General features: G+C 28.0%; 2 protein-coding genes across 2 annotated transcripts in view; one reads left to right on the top strand and one right to left on the bottom strand.

Moving 5' to 3' along the window:
- Positions 1–13,272, bottom strand: part of LOC113370373 (glycine-rich protein 5-like) — a 294,863-nt gene extending 281,591 nt beyond the window's left edge. The window contains exon 1 of the mRNA XM_026611048.1: positions 13,243–13,272. Within this exon, the coding sequence (XP_026466833.1) occupies positions 13,243–13,257 (15 nt within the window). The 5' untranslated portion in view covers positions 13,258–13,272. The remainder of the gene's footprint in view (positions 1–13,242) is intronic.
- Positions 1–15,000, top strand: part of LOC113370319 (Krueppel-like factor 9) — a 526,951-nt gene that overhangs the window by 238,414 nt on the left and 273,537 nt on the right. The window lies entirely within an intron of this gene.

Genomic DNA, 15,000 nt, shown 5'->3' with positions numbered 1-15,000 from the left:
ATAAATATTTACAAAGTTATATATATAAATATGTAACTTGAAACAATTTAGTGTTTCAAAGATTTCAAAATGTTGGATCATTTGTTGATAATTTGATGAATTCATATATGGTACACGAATATCTGACAAAGTTATTAAAATAGTGTGTAAGTATATATATATATAAACCAAAAGTGTTAAATAGAATTGATTTATCATATTTATAAGCACATTTTCTTACTAGGTTTAATACCACCTCTAATTCATCTTATTTTATCTTCTAGACAACAAAAAATTTGATTTGAAATTAAAAATTAAAAGAAACTATTAAAATTTTTAAAGTGTGTGTGCAGAAACATACAAATCTTGCAACATGATACGATTTGTGGTAAGTAATATTCAATTCTTTTTATTAATTATAAATTATTTATATATATATATATATATATATATAATGATAATTACAATATTATACTTTCCAATTTATTAATTTCAAAAATTAACCATCTTGGCGCTAAAAATCCAGCCGCAATTGTTGCTAACTTCATGTATGTTTTCGTCCTTGCAAATTTTGACGTTAAACGTTCGTGTTATTTTAATTGTGTGATATTTTATTTATTTTGCTGTCAATTGCGTTCGTAATTAAGGTAAGTGTTGTTTTATTTATTAACAATAACATAACAATATATTGTAATAATAATTTGGAGTTGTAAAAGTGAATTATTGTTAGTAAAATGTCAAAAGTTAATGCCTTGTAGAAAACAGAAAGGACATTTTTAATACACTTGATATTGTAGCAAAAATATATGTTTGTATTTAACAACTATATTGTAATAGTAATATAAAAAAATATTGTAGTAAAAATCAGTTAAAACGTCTTATATATCTAATGATAATTTGATAAATTTATATATGAAACTTGAACGCCTAACAAAATGATTAAAATTGTGTCAAACAATATCTACATATATTATATATATATATATATATATATATTTATACAGTCACATTTCATTACTAACTTCAACTAAACTTCAATCGATCTCATTTTATCTTACTTGATATAAAAATTTCATTATCAACAAATCTTCAACTAGATTCTTATACACATAACCTCAAATCTTTACCAATTTGCATTTCTCATATTCTATTATCTAATCATTTATTCTTTTACCTGTGATGTGCAGCCTGGGCTTGGATATGAGCATGGTGTGCCTGAAGAGCTGCCCGATGTCTCGCTTCATGTGCCAGGGCTTCGTTGTGCAGATGGTGAGCATGAAGGGCTGCTTCGTGGGCTAAGTGATCGATGGCACAGTAGGCTGGTGCTGATATTAAGAAGAACATGCAAAGCTGAGGGAAAATAATATGTTTTAAATACATTGGTGGTTAGAGGTATGTCGTTGATTAGATTTAGTTGTTACAATTGATCGGTTAATCTTAGGCTTGAGAATTACTTTGGCCTTTAATATTTTTTTAATTGAAAAATTGCACTTTTGACCTTTATAAAAAGATATTTACACAAATGCAATGAAAATAAGTCTGCAATCTTCTGAGTACTTAATAAAAATAAAAATGTCTTTGTCATTTAATATGGATTTCATATATAAAGCAAATTGTATTACTGCTTTCATTTTTTTATGATCAGAAGTTTTTTATTATGTATTATGAATAGAACACAATTAGTTGTGTCTTATACATTAATGTTCAAGCAATTTCTTAGGACATTTCTTAGTAAATGTAATATTGTACTAGGTTTTGAAAAGTTAAAATATGTAAACATCAATAGCATTATATATATATATATATATATATATATATATATATATATATATATACAGTGGCGTCGGAACCGTGTGGGCTGTGTGGGCTTGAGCCCACCCATGAATTTTGATGGGGGGGCTCAGCCCACCCATCAATTTCAAAAAATTATATGGGCAAATATCTCTAAAAAAAAACGAGACCACTGGCTGCCTATCTAATAAAAAAAAAAAAAACGAGCCCACCCATCAAAAATTTGGTTCCGACGCCACTGTATATATATATATATATATATATATATATATGATTTAATTAAGTAGAAGTTTGCATAGTGTCCTTAGATGATTCTGTATTTTTTGTCAAATATTTTATGCCTGTGATATCTTTTTCGATTAAAGTATCATTGGTGTTTTTTGAACAGAACAAAACAAATTATTTTATACTGGATGTCGATTCAAGAATTATCTATATTTGACACAGAACAAATGTGCTTTACCCTGTTTTAGTGTTTTCGCACTCAACAGAGGGTTAACTGTGTCCAAATTAAATACTCTTTTTTAAGAACTGATTCTCTAATTTTTTTATTATATACTTTTATATTATATATATTTTTGTGATTTAGTTGAGAATATTTTTTATACGCTCAATCAAGTTTATCTTTTCTGTATTATATATTTATATAAATCTTATCTAGATTTAAACCCAAGGGTAAATTTACGTGCTACAATTATGTGGAAACAATTAAAATTGATGTAATGGCAAAGCAATTATTATATTTAAAATTAATTATATATATTAAGTAAAAAGAAATGGTTTTACTTACCAAAAATCGTATCATTTTGCAAAACTAGTGGATTTCTTCTCACACACTTTTAAAATTTTCACACTTTCTTTTAATTTGTAATTTAATAACTTGTAATTTTAAATCAATTTTTTTGTTGTCTAGACACCTGTATTTATTAAGCACTTTTGTAGGTTTTGTTTATAATTTTAAATCAGAGGCGTACTTAAAAATTGTGACACTGTTTTTTGTAAAGATATTACTTCATAGATGGATATAAATATTAAAATATTTGAAATGATTTAATACGAGTTCCTGATCTTAATGATAATACTAAAATATCGTAGGGCTGTAGTAGACCAGTGGTTTAATTATAAAAATTATTTGATATTTGGATGAAACGACCGCACTTTTAGAAAATACTACGTGTATGTATGAGGTGTGTGTTTGTTTTGCAATAATGTGTATTAATTAAAATATTTATCGAAAATTTTTCCACATTATACCGCTTTACAGCAACTCAGTGTACTTATAAATTGAAATAGCAATTTATTATCGATTATTTACAATCGTCTTTTTTACAAAAATTGTTTTCGAGACCTTTCAAACGATACCCCACATGCCATAAAACATAAAATCTAAATTTTTTGAAGTAAAACTTTTTTAGACTCTTTTAATAAAATTAACTAAAAGTGTAAAATGTTTGGACAAATCACATAGTTAATTTTAATATTTGCTACAGAAGTCTTACTCTTAAACATTTTAAACGGGGTTTTAATAAAATTAAAAAAAAAAAAAAAAATTATTAAAATCTATTAAAATTTAATAAAATTTAAAATTCAATAAAATTTTTGTAATAACAATATATAACGTTTATATTACTATATACTCATGCTTTTACAAAAACCGTTTTCTACTTGTCGGGACCTTTCAAACGATACCCCACATGCCATAAAATATAAAATTTAAATTTTTGAAGTAAAACTTCTTTAGACTCGTTTTATACAAATTCATTAAAAGTGTAAATTAAAAATTTTTGGAGACAATGCTCTACAGTAACTCATGTACTTGTTAATTAATATATCGATTTCCTATCCATTATTGCAAAATGCCACTTACATCGAGTTATCTATCTAGTTCTCCCCTGTATTGATAATTTGTTATTATTTTCATATAATAAACATTGTAAACAAAATGTTTTAACAGATGTAATTAAAAGTTGTGCTTGCGAAGCGATTTCGCAATTTGCGAAAAGAAATTTTGCACTTTTGCAATAGTTAGGTTTCAGGAAGTGACGATGGAAAAAAACTACTGAAACTATTTATGAATTAATCGATTAGACTAGTTGTAAGTGGCATTTTGCCTTAAAACCTTAATTCGAGAAAATATTACACTTTATTGGAGAACGAATACTCTACATACTCGTACACGGAGTATGCCTTTAATAAAATTTTATAATTGAACCACTTTTCGTAGGCCTCTAATATTTTAGTATGTTTATTGAGACCAAGACCTCTTTCGTTACATAAGTTTCCATATTATTACCAAAAATAATTTTAATTAATCACGAAGAAATTTCTGACGCATCTCAGATGCTTTTCGGCAATAATGTAGACATTACATTTTTCTTGTATATTACATTTTAATATTATTTGGGCTCATAATTTCAGCTAATTTAAAATTTCAAGTGAATTGACATTTCTAGCAGATGATAGTTCAAATGTTTTCAGTGTCAAACACTAAAATTGGCCGATTTTTGCCAAAAACTGAAAAGTAATGCCAAAAAATAAAGTTAGCATTTCTTTCCTTTGCGAAATTAGTAAAATGATTATATTTTAATTTGTATAACTTTTTAATATTATTCAAATAAAATCTAAATACATTTTTGCCGTAATTTTAACTTTATTTATTTGGTTTCAATATTATTTTGGAAGTTATATATTTTAACTAAATCATTTGAAAAATTCAATAATTTTTCCAAAAATGAACTCTACTGCCTGTGACTTCCTATAGCCTATATAAACAGGGAAAAAGAGTAAAACTAGAATGAAGTATATCTCTATTAAAGATTAAGAAAAAAATTAAAAATTAGGTTTTTTAAATATTTATTTAATATATTTTTTTACAAAAAAATCAGCAACTTTCCGATAGGCAATTCATCATACTATCACCTTGTGCAGAATCCATGTTTAGGCGTAAAATCCTCCTGAAACAAAAATGTAAATTTTCATTTATATTAGTGATAGAAACAAGATTTACCGAAATGCGTAGAGGAGTGCGGCAAGGATGCAATATCCTTGTATAAAAATAATTGATTATCATTCTTACCACCCACGATGAAAATATATTTACGTGAAATGAAAATAGATACTATATAGAATTAATTTTATACTTTTATCCGAAAAGAAATTTTGGGGCAATAATTTTAAGTTAATATAAAAAGTTATAACCTTTACCCTTTGAAATTAATTAATTTTATAACTAATAATAGACGTAAGTTCTTGTTAAATAAAATTAACAAACGTATTAACCATAATAATGTTATTTTCTATAATAAAACTTCTTTGAACATCAAACATCGTAAAAATTCGGTTCCTATAATTGACTGTGTAGACTGCGACTTAACTTATATTGGTGAAACTTGCCAAAAATTAATAAAATAAATAAAAAAATATAATTCCAAAAATCATAAATTATTTGAAACCATGCTTACAGAACATTAATAAAACATAATATAGCCTTTTTTAGAAGAAAATTTATTCAAAAGACGTTTAAGCACAGAATTTTTTACAACCAATTTTTTATGAGAGAGTAATTTATGCGATACAAACAGTGGCGTCGGAAGCAAATTTTTTATGGGTGAGCTCGCGGGCCTGTGTGGTCTTGTTTTTCTTTTTTTAGACATTTGAGACAGTATCATATTTTGGGATTGAGATTGATGGGCTTAAGGACACTGGATACAAACATTTGTTTTTTGGATTGTATTTTGAAACAATAAATATGTGACGAAAAAAATTACAATTATTACCTTGATGTCCTGATGTATGACGTCCAATTTGATGTCTCATACTGCCCCTTGATTTACTACCCATCTGGGCAACCTCGTATTTTTTGTCTGGGGCGTAATTATGGGAAATTTCTTGTCTCAATCGTTTGTTGGAGTCGACTTGAGCTTTTTCACTGGCTAAAATTAATAGATGGGGTAATACAAATTACCCTTTTCGTAGTAATTTTCACTTATTACCTTCTATTTCTGCCAAAGATCTGGTGTCTTCGTCCAAATGTGCAGCTCCATTACTGTGGGCATTGCTGTAACGTTTTTCAGGCAACGACAAGACACATACACAAAGTGCCATCAGTAGGAAAAAAGTCTGAAAAAAATTAAAATTGTTTGTGGCAAATTGTTAAAGGAAACGAAGGACTCTATGATTATTAATTGTGTTTATATGTAGAAACTCGAATGGTTGACCTAACTCATTTTATTTATTTTATTAGCGCAATTTTTGTAATTTTGATTAATTTTTATTGGTGCTATCTATATTGCGTACATTAAACCGATGTTAGTACTGTTTGATATCAGGTTGTCCAAGTCGGGTGTCAAATCTTAGACCCCTGTTTCAAATCCCATAGCTCTAACCACTTATTACAGGCAAGCTCTAACATAAATTTTAACAAAAATATGTACTCGTTTAACTCACATTGTATATTTTTTTAAAAAATCTTTTTCTCACCACTTTGTTTCTTCCTTCGTCCCTTTCTCGCGTCGTATGTGAGAGCGAGAGCGCACTATTAAAGTGGTGTCACAAAGAGAATCAAATAATTCGAATCAAATTCTTAACACCTTGATACGAATATACTCGTATCAAACCGAAAAATATTTACAAGGATTTTCTTACACAAGACAATTTGATTTGTCTGACTGAGATGTATGTATAACATATATTTTGTTTAATAAATACACAAAAATCAGTGATATTAAAAAAATTAATTAGATCGACCAATACATAATATTATCGTACGACTTTGTTCGACTCATATTTGGTTTTCGACAGAGGATTTTGTTTGATGTAAATGTGTGTGTGTGTGTGTGTGTGGAAAATATAGTACAGGGTTACGTAATATGTATTTATACCTTTTCGATATTTATTTTATGGTTTTATAACATTTTTTTATTGTTTGGTATCCATATCTCCTATTCTGTACTAAACGATCGATTAAAATTTGTTTGCTCGAATGCATTATTTTACTAGATTCTTTTTTCAAGTCGATGAGTTTGCTTGTCAGTAGAGTCCTTTTATTCATTCAAAAAAATATTACTTAGTACTTTGTCTGCTGAAAAGTGTAATATCTTACTAGATTATTCTTCCAAGTCGATCAAAATTAGTTTGCTCGTCAGTAGAGTCCTTTTATTAATGGCAAAATATAGTATTTTACTATTTTTTTTTATCAAAATCAACGAGATTAGTTTGCTCGTCGGTAGAGTCCTCTTATCTCTCAAGAAGTTTTGATATTTACAAGAATCTTCTATAAACTCCATCAAAATTAGTGTGCTCATCAGTAGAGTCCTTTTGTATGTTAGAAAGCGTAAATTCCATTAGATTCTTTATCAAACTTAGTTTGCTCGTCAGTAGAGTCCTTTTCTTTGTTCAAAAATGTAATATTTTACTATATTATTTTTCCAAGTCGATCAAAATTAGTTTGCTTGTCAGTAGAGTCCTTTTATTGATTGCAAAATATAATATTTTACTAATTTTTTTCATCGAAATCATCGAGATCAGTTTTCTCGTCAGTAGAGTCCTTTTATCTGTTACGAAAATTTGATATTTCACAATTCTTCTTTAATCAAAATCAGTCCGATGGTCAGTACAGTCCTTTAGCCTATTACACAGTAAAATAGTATTCAGTAAGATTCAGTAGCATAATGTATGCAAGTTGGAGCGTAACATGGCCTTGCCATAACATTTTTCTATTACGCGACAGAGTCGGTTCCTAAATTTTGTTATAAATTCCATTTCGAATCTTTTGGACAACTTCTACACTTTTATCATGTATTTTTACTAGTACAAATTATTTGATTTTATCATTTATAATATTATGTTTTGTTTTTGTTTTGAACAAAGTCCATCATTTAACCTTAGCAATTTGTTTATGGAATATTTGCAATTGATTGAAAAGTCGTGACCTGATGCGATAACTGTTAATTTTTATTTATTAACAAATTATTAACGACAAGGATAAATATTGACATATTAAAAGTAATGATAATATTTAGTGTTATTAAAATTGTTTGTTTTGTAAATTATACTAAATACTAAATTGTAGGCTTACCACGAATTTATCCATCTTAATGTTCTCACAATTTTAATATTATTTTTTTTTATTATTATTGTTTAAACAATTGCAACAAAACTATTAATGTATTCCTAATGCATTCGCGTTTTTATAGAGAGGAAAAAATTAAACAAGTGACCTTATCCTCGACTCGAAATTTATTCATCGGTTAATTATTATTGCATGCAATTTTATTTGTTATTTGTTTGAATAAAAATGCATAAGCGGTATGAAATATATATCAATGTTAGATTATTTTTATGATTATGAAGATAATCTTACAATTGATTTGTGCTAATTAATTAAATCAATTAGTAGGAGATGATAATTGATGTTTTGTTTGTATGTAGATTTTTATGGTCGGAGGAATTTTAATTTGTCGACACGCATTGTGACGAGATGCAGAAACTGCAATTATATATACACACACATATTTATATATATATATATATATATATATATATATACTAGATGACCCGACAGACGTTGTCCTGTACCCACGTGTACAATTCAAAAGTTCCAATTTTTTTAGTATTCTATCCTATACTTTTTAATATCCTATTTGATGTTCTGCCTTTGTGATTTATTTATGGTCTTAGCAAAAATGCAGTATAAGAAATTCAGATAAAAATAATATAGTATCTGCAGTAAAAGAATAATATCACACCTGATTTTACAACAAAACATGATTGCTTCAATAATTTAACCTAAAATTTTCATAACCTCGTACGATATATCAGTTGCTTTTGGCAATTTTAATCTCTAAAGTACCTTGTTCTTACTAATAACTTAATCAACATTATTGTTTATATTCAAATCTTGGTGAATTAATTTGTAAAATCCAGTTCATATGTGCCTATTCAATCCAAGATCAACTTGCTAAATATTCCATATCCAATGCCAAACAAATGAATTTTTGACACATGAAACAAAATTCTAAATCATTTTTTCAATAAATAGAAATATTTTTTTGTATTGCTAAATAATTTAGTAAAGTTAAGCAAAATGCGACACGCTTAAGTTTAAAAAAATAATGTATGTATGCAATTTTTTATTCATTGCGTTATTTATTAAACTGAGTTATATAATTTCATATGCCAAACATATACTGTCGACTGTATCTTATATTATTCTAATTACTGACACATCTCAGCTGCTTTTCGGCAATAATAATGTAGAAATTACATTTTTCTTGTATACTAGCTAATATTATCTAGGCTCATAATTTCAGCTAAACAATGATAAGTGGCTTTTTGTAATTTTTGCCATTTATTTCTACAATATTACTATAGTTTTATCGTTCGTTAAATTTTTTAAATTTATTTTGACAAACTCTAAAAAGATTTATCAAAATCCGAATAATCGTTTAGAAGCAGTATCAAATCATACACCCGTACAGAAGTTTTTTATATATATTCACATACATTTATAAAAAAAAAACGACAAAGATTACATTCTTGTTTCACATTTCTACCAACCAGTTAGTATTTCCCAGAATTCGACCCTGATTCAGCATTTGTGAACCCCATTGTTTCTAAAAGGCATTCGTTTTAATTTTACAATTTGTTAAACACGTGACTGACTACATAATTTTATTATTCAACTCTAAGTTTATTATTTTATTTTATTGGTTTGTTTTTTTACAAAACAATGTCTTTAAACTTTGTGTGTTGGGTTTTTTTCAAGGTTCGGTATGTATTGAAATTTTTATTTGTTATATAGTCTTAGTCTTGTAATTTTTTTAATCTTTGTGAAATAGTTATTCGATTATTCGGATTTTGATAAATCTTTCCCAAGTTTGTTAGGAATTTTAATAATGATAATAAAAATATAGTAATATTGTACAAATAAATGGCAAAAATTACTAAAAAACTAAAAAACTAATGACCTCTTCTCCCAATCATTACAAATTGAATGTGTTTTAGAATTTTAGATCATTCAAATCGGATACTCCGTTCTCCCAAAATTCGATTTGTATTTTTGCATTCTTTGCTCCGTATCTATCTCCGTAACGGCTGACCTGCCTTTGCCAAACTAATCAGCACATCTCTTTATCAATAGGGATCGAATGTTTTTTGAATCATTCAAATCGTTGATCCTGGCGCCCGAAAAAGTGCGGACATACAAAGCACACACACACACACACATACAACCATTTTTTCTGATAGATTTTTTCTGATTTATGAGGTATGCCAAAATGTTCAGAAACTTTCAAAACGTGAAGAAATGCAGAAATTGTCAATTTCGATTTTTGGACGATACAATAACTTACCCTACGGAAGTTAAAAAAACAAAATCTCTTATTTTTTAGTATATAATAAAACACTTATTTTTATTATTTAAATTTTTACTTATACAAACTTACAAATACAAATTATACAAAAAAACATAATTAATTCATTTGTTAATTACAAATATTTTTAATTATATTTCTGGCTGGCATAAAGTAACGGAAATCACAGATTCCAAGCAAATTTGGCAGAGGGTTCACATTTTGTTGTCTTTTGTATCTAGTAATGACCTGAAAATAATTTTCATAATTAAACCACTTTCCACAGGCCTATATATATTTTACAATATTCGTTTTACTTCACAACAAGAATTATATATATATATATATATACTATCTGACCCGGCAAACGTTGTTTGCCATAAAAAATATGTCGTAGAAAATAACTAATTGATTGCAAATTGGTATGTAAGTGAAAGGGGCAGCTAACAAGAAACATATGAATAGTTTATCCACTGCAAAGCACGTCACATATAAATGTTCCTGGATAATAATAATAGTCTTTGCAAGAAACCAACCTAATCAAACTGATTCTGTTTATATCAATTAGCACATTTACAGTTTCAAGATTTTGATATATAATACCGCGCTTTTGATTAATTCATTCATTTTTGATTTACGAAATAAAAGTCGATAATACTTTCTAAATTATGTTGTTATGTGGCATGCCCAGCGAACTGACTAATATTTATGCTTTAAATGCTTATTTATAGTATATTTTTTATAATGTATATATGTTTTACATACTTATAGTATGCAATTAATATAACTTTCATTCATTGATATTTTATTTTGTACTATATTTCTTATCAGTAATAATATATATTTTAAATATTGTTTTTTTTTTTCCTGTGTTTATTCGTTTCCAACTAATTTATATTTTAATTATCGCTACTGCCCCTGACCATGAAACATATATTTAATAAATTGAAATTCAGTCAACCACATTTAATTTCATAAACAATACTATTAATATTTAATTAAAATAAATTTCAGGAATCTCACAAATATATATGCTTTCTAACTTTCCATCAATAACTTTCCATCAGTTTCAAAATTGGCAACATAATGCTACATAATATTTTATTAATTTTTTTAGCAGATATAATATATAATCTTCAAGTGGACTCACTTATAATTAGAAAAGCGTATAAACAGATGCAGTCAAATATTACAATATAATCATAGAACAAATGTTCTTTTGTACTGTTTCAGTACTGTTTGTACTGTTTCTCAGAAAAGATCAAACTGATTCTACGATTCACTTGACAAACATTATTGAAATTACTAAAAATAAATATTCGGCATAAATTGAAACTTTTAATATACCCCATGTCCTAAATGGGATCTATATGCACACGGTGAGCAAAACAAATTTTTAAATCAGTTCAGTATTTTAGGCGTCCATAGCGGACGTAAGGTTTGACGTTAAAATTATATATATTAAGATATGTAATATATATATATATTATATATATATATATTATAAAATACTAACTGCCGCCATGTCCACCACGTCCTCCACTGTGACCTCCATGTCGCCTCCAATGCCTCCATGTCCTCCACCAAGGCTCCTTGGCCTCCAAACCTCCAGAACCCGCCTAGGCCTCCATGGCCTCTGCTTCCGCCTCCAAGTCCGCACCGTGGCTACCACTTGAAAAACTACTGCCTCCAAGTCCGCCACTGCGCGGCTTCCGTGCCCCCCAAAACCGGAGTCAAGCCCGGAGCCGTGTCCGCCGCCACTGCCTCCGTATGGAGTGGCGGTTACGGCGACGATCAAAACCGCCAGGGATAAGCAATCTTAAAAAAAAATGATTAAAAAAACTTTTTATTAACTTTCCGTAGGGTAGTTCTAGTAATTGGGCCGAGAATCGAAAATGGAATTTTTGCATTTCTCGACGTTTTAGAGGTTTCTGAACATTTTTAAGGGCATATCTCAGAAGCAAATGAATGTGTGTGTGTGTGTTCAGAAAGATTTATCAAATCCGAATAACCGTTTAGGAGAAGTATCAAATCAGCCAATATATCAAAATTCAAACTAAATCCGGAGAATGAAAGGTGTGAATTGTATATCTACCTAACAAGACTAATGATTTATACATTTGTTAATTCCAATTTCTTGTCTATTAATATTCTTTATATTTTTATCCAGTTATTATCACTAATTACACTTTCTATTTCTACCATCTAGTTACTCTTTTTTATAGTCTACGTTTTCGGGCGCACGGATCAACCGATTTGAATGGTTCAAAAAACATTCGATCGCTATTAATAGGGAAATATGCAGATTACTTTTTGGCAAAGGCAGGTCCAGTCGTTACGGAGATCTGGAGCAAAGAGTGCAGAAATAGAAATCGAGTTTTTGAGAGAACGGATCATCTATTTGTATGATCCAAAAAGCATTCGTTATTAGTTTTTGGCAAAGGTAGGCGCAGCGGTTTCGGAGTTACAGAGCTAAATGTTACAAGAAAGGCAGTTTTTGAGAGAACTAAGCGTCCGATTTAAATGATTCAAAGCACTTTCTGTTTGTTTTCGACAAAATATTGCTTTTGGAAAAAAAAAAGTTTTTGCATCTATTTTTTTTTCAAAAAAATTTTTGTAATTTTGGATCAAAAATTCAAAAAATTACCCAGGCTAAGCACAGTCTAAGCGCCACTCTGGTACAAATGTTTACCAAGTGCGTTTAGACTGTTTAGGGATTGGAGCACTTTTTCACAATTTGTGGAAACTATTTGAAAAATGTGAAAATGCCGCCAAGCTGAGCACAGTATAAGTGAAAATGTCGTACAGATTATTTGCAAATGCGAATTATTTTCAATTTTGTGTAAATTAGGCAACTAAACTATTTTTTTGAATTGAATTCTAAATAAAATGACGATTGTTAATGTTTCTGGGGATAAATTGATTTATGATTTATGATTTACATTTGATTTGCTCAGATATAACAAGATAGCAAAAAAATAATGAAAGTTACTGTATTTTCAATAATATATTTAAAAACGTTTAAAATTTCTCGATATTTCATTACGGTACGGGAAGTTCCAGCAATTTGCCTTAAGGCAACGAAGCCATACATCACTAGTTTTTTTAATTTTTTACTCACCATAAAACGAGCCATGGTGGTTGCCTTTATAATTTTATAAACAAAACACTTTTAGTGAAAAATAAATATTTATGATACGTCACTATAGATCGACTTATCGACTGTTTGTTTTGCGGAAGTTCGATCCTCTTTTATAACAGTCTTGCAAAACTTTTATCGTCCAATCAGGTTTTTTTTGTAAAAAAAAATGGAACGTGTATGGAAATTTATATATATACATATGTGTATATATATATATATATATATATATATATATATATATGTGGTTGTGTGTGTGTGTGTGTTGTGTTTGTCTGTAAATATTTATAAACAATATTGTTGATTATTACAAGTCGATCGATTTAAATGATAAGTTATTGCTCTTGAAACTGTAGAAATTACATCAGATTTGTCTAGTTAGAGCGAGAGCTGAGGGAAAGAATGTAAGCTAAAAATACAAGTTGTGTTCAAAAATAGTTAAAAAAAAACTTTTTGTGAGTCTATAGTTTGTTATCACTTTTTTGTGAATATATCGAGTTTGTTAAGATTTAAAAAAAATTCAGACATAACTTTTAATAATTTTAAACTACTCAAAATATGTAAATTTATAAACCCAAATAAATATAAAAGTGCATGAAATTTTAAATCGCATTGGAACATCAGTTTTCATATAAACAATTCAAATTTGACACCCACACTCCAAATTTATTGAATTTACTTCTAAATAAACACTTCAAACTTTGAAATTAATATCTTGCACTTTTAATTTGACAATTAGCACTTCAAATTTGACATTTCGAATATCAATTTGACACTTCGTACTTCAAATTTGATACTAATCATATCAAACTTGCTACTCAGCACTTCAAATTAGACATTTGGCACTTCAAATTTGACACATGAATTTCAAATTTGACTCTTCACTTCAGTATCATTATATATTTCAAGGTTGACATTCAGAAATTTAAATTAGATATTTGGCCCTTCAAATTTGATACTTATCACTTCAAATTAAACATTGAAACAAAATTTTATCTAAACACTTGAAATTTGATAACCTCTATCCAAATTTTTTGAATTAAAATAAATACTTCAAACTTTGAAATTAACATCTTACACTTTAAATTTAGCAATTAGCACTTCAAAATTTGACATTTAAACATCAAATTTAACAACAATTATTAAAACTTGGCACTCTCATTAAAAATTTGCTGAATTCACTTCAAAATAAACACTTCAAACTTCGAAATTAACACTTTACACTTTAAATTTGGCAATTAGCACTTCATATTTGACATTTAGAACATCAAATTCAACTACAATTATTAAAATTTGACACCCTCACTTCAAATTTATTAAATTCAATTCAAATGCTCAAGTTTGAAGTTTCAAGTGTCTAATTTGAAGTGTCTAGTATCAAACTTGAAGCGTGCCCTCAAGTGGGCTAAGTATCAAGTTTGAAGTGCCATATAAATTTTCAAGTGTAATATTCCGATTTCTGAATTTCATATTTAAAGTGCAAAATATCATATTAAAATTGCCATGCCTCAAATTTTAAGTTCCAAGTGTCAAATTTGCATCACCAAGTTTCAAATTGAAGTTTCAAGTGCATATTTGAAATGTCTAGTATCAAATCTGAACGCTCACGTTTCAAATGAGCTATTTGTCAAATTTGAAGTGCAAAATTTATAATTTTAAGAGCTGTGTGGCAAAATAAGGTGCCAATGCAGAATTTTAAATTGCCACTTAGAAATTTAAAGTTTTTATTTGAAGTGAATT

Source organism: Ctenocephalides felis, unplaced genomic scaffold (assembly GCF_003426905.1).
Source record: "Ctenocephalides felis isolate EL2017-DRISC unplaced genomic scaffold, ASM342690v1 CF-g0.4_SCAFFOLD_00845, whole genome shotgun sequence".
Taxonomy (NCBI): domain Eukaryota; kingdom Metazoa; phylum Arthropoda; class Insecta; order Siphonaptera; family Pulicidae; genus Ctenocephalides; species Ctenocephalides felis.
This window is presented reverse-complemented; position numbering and strand designations above follow the sequence as displayed.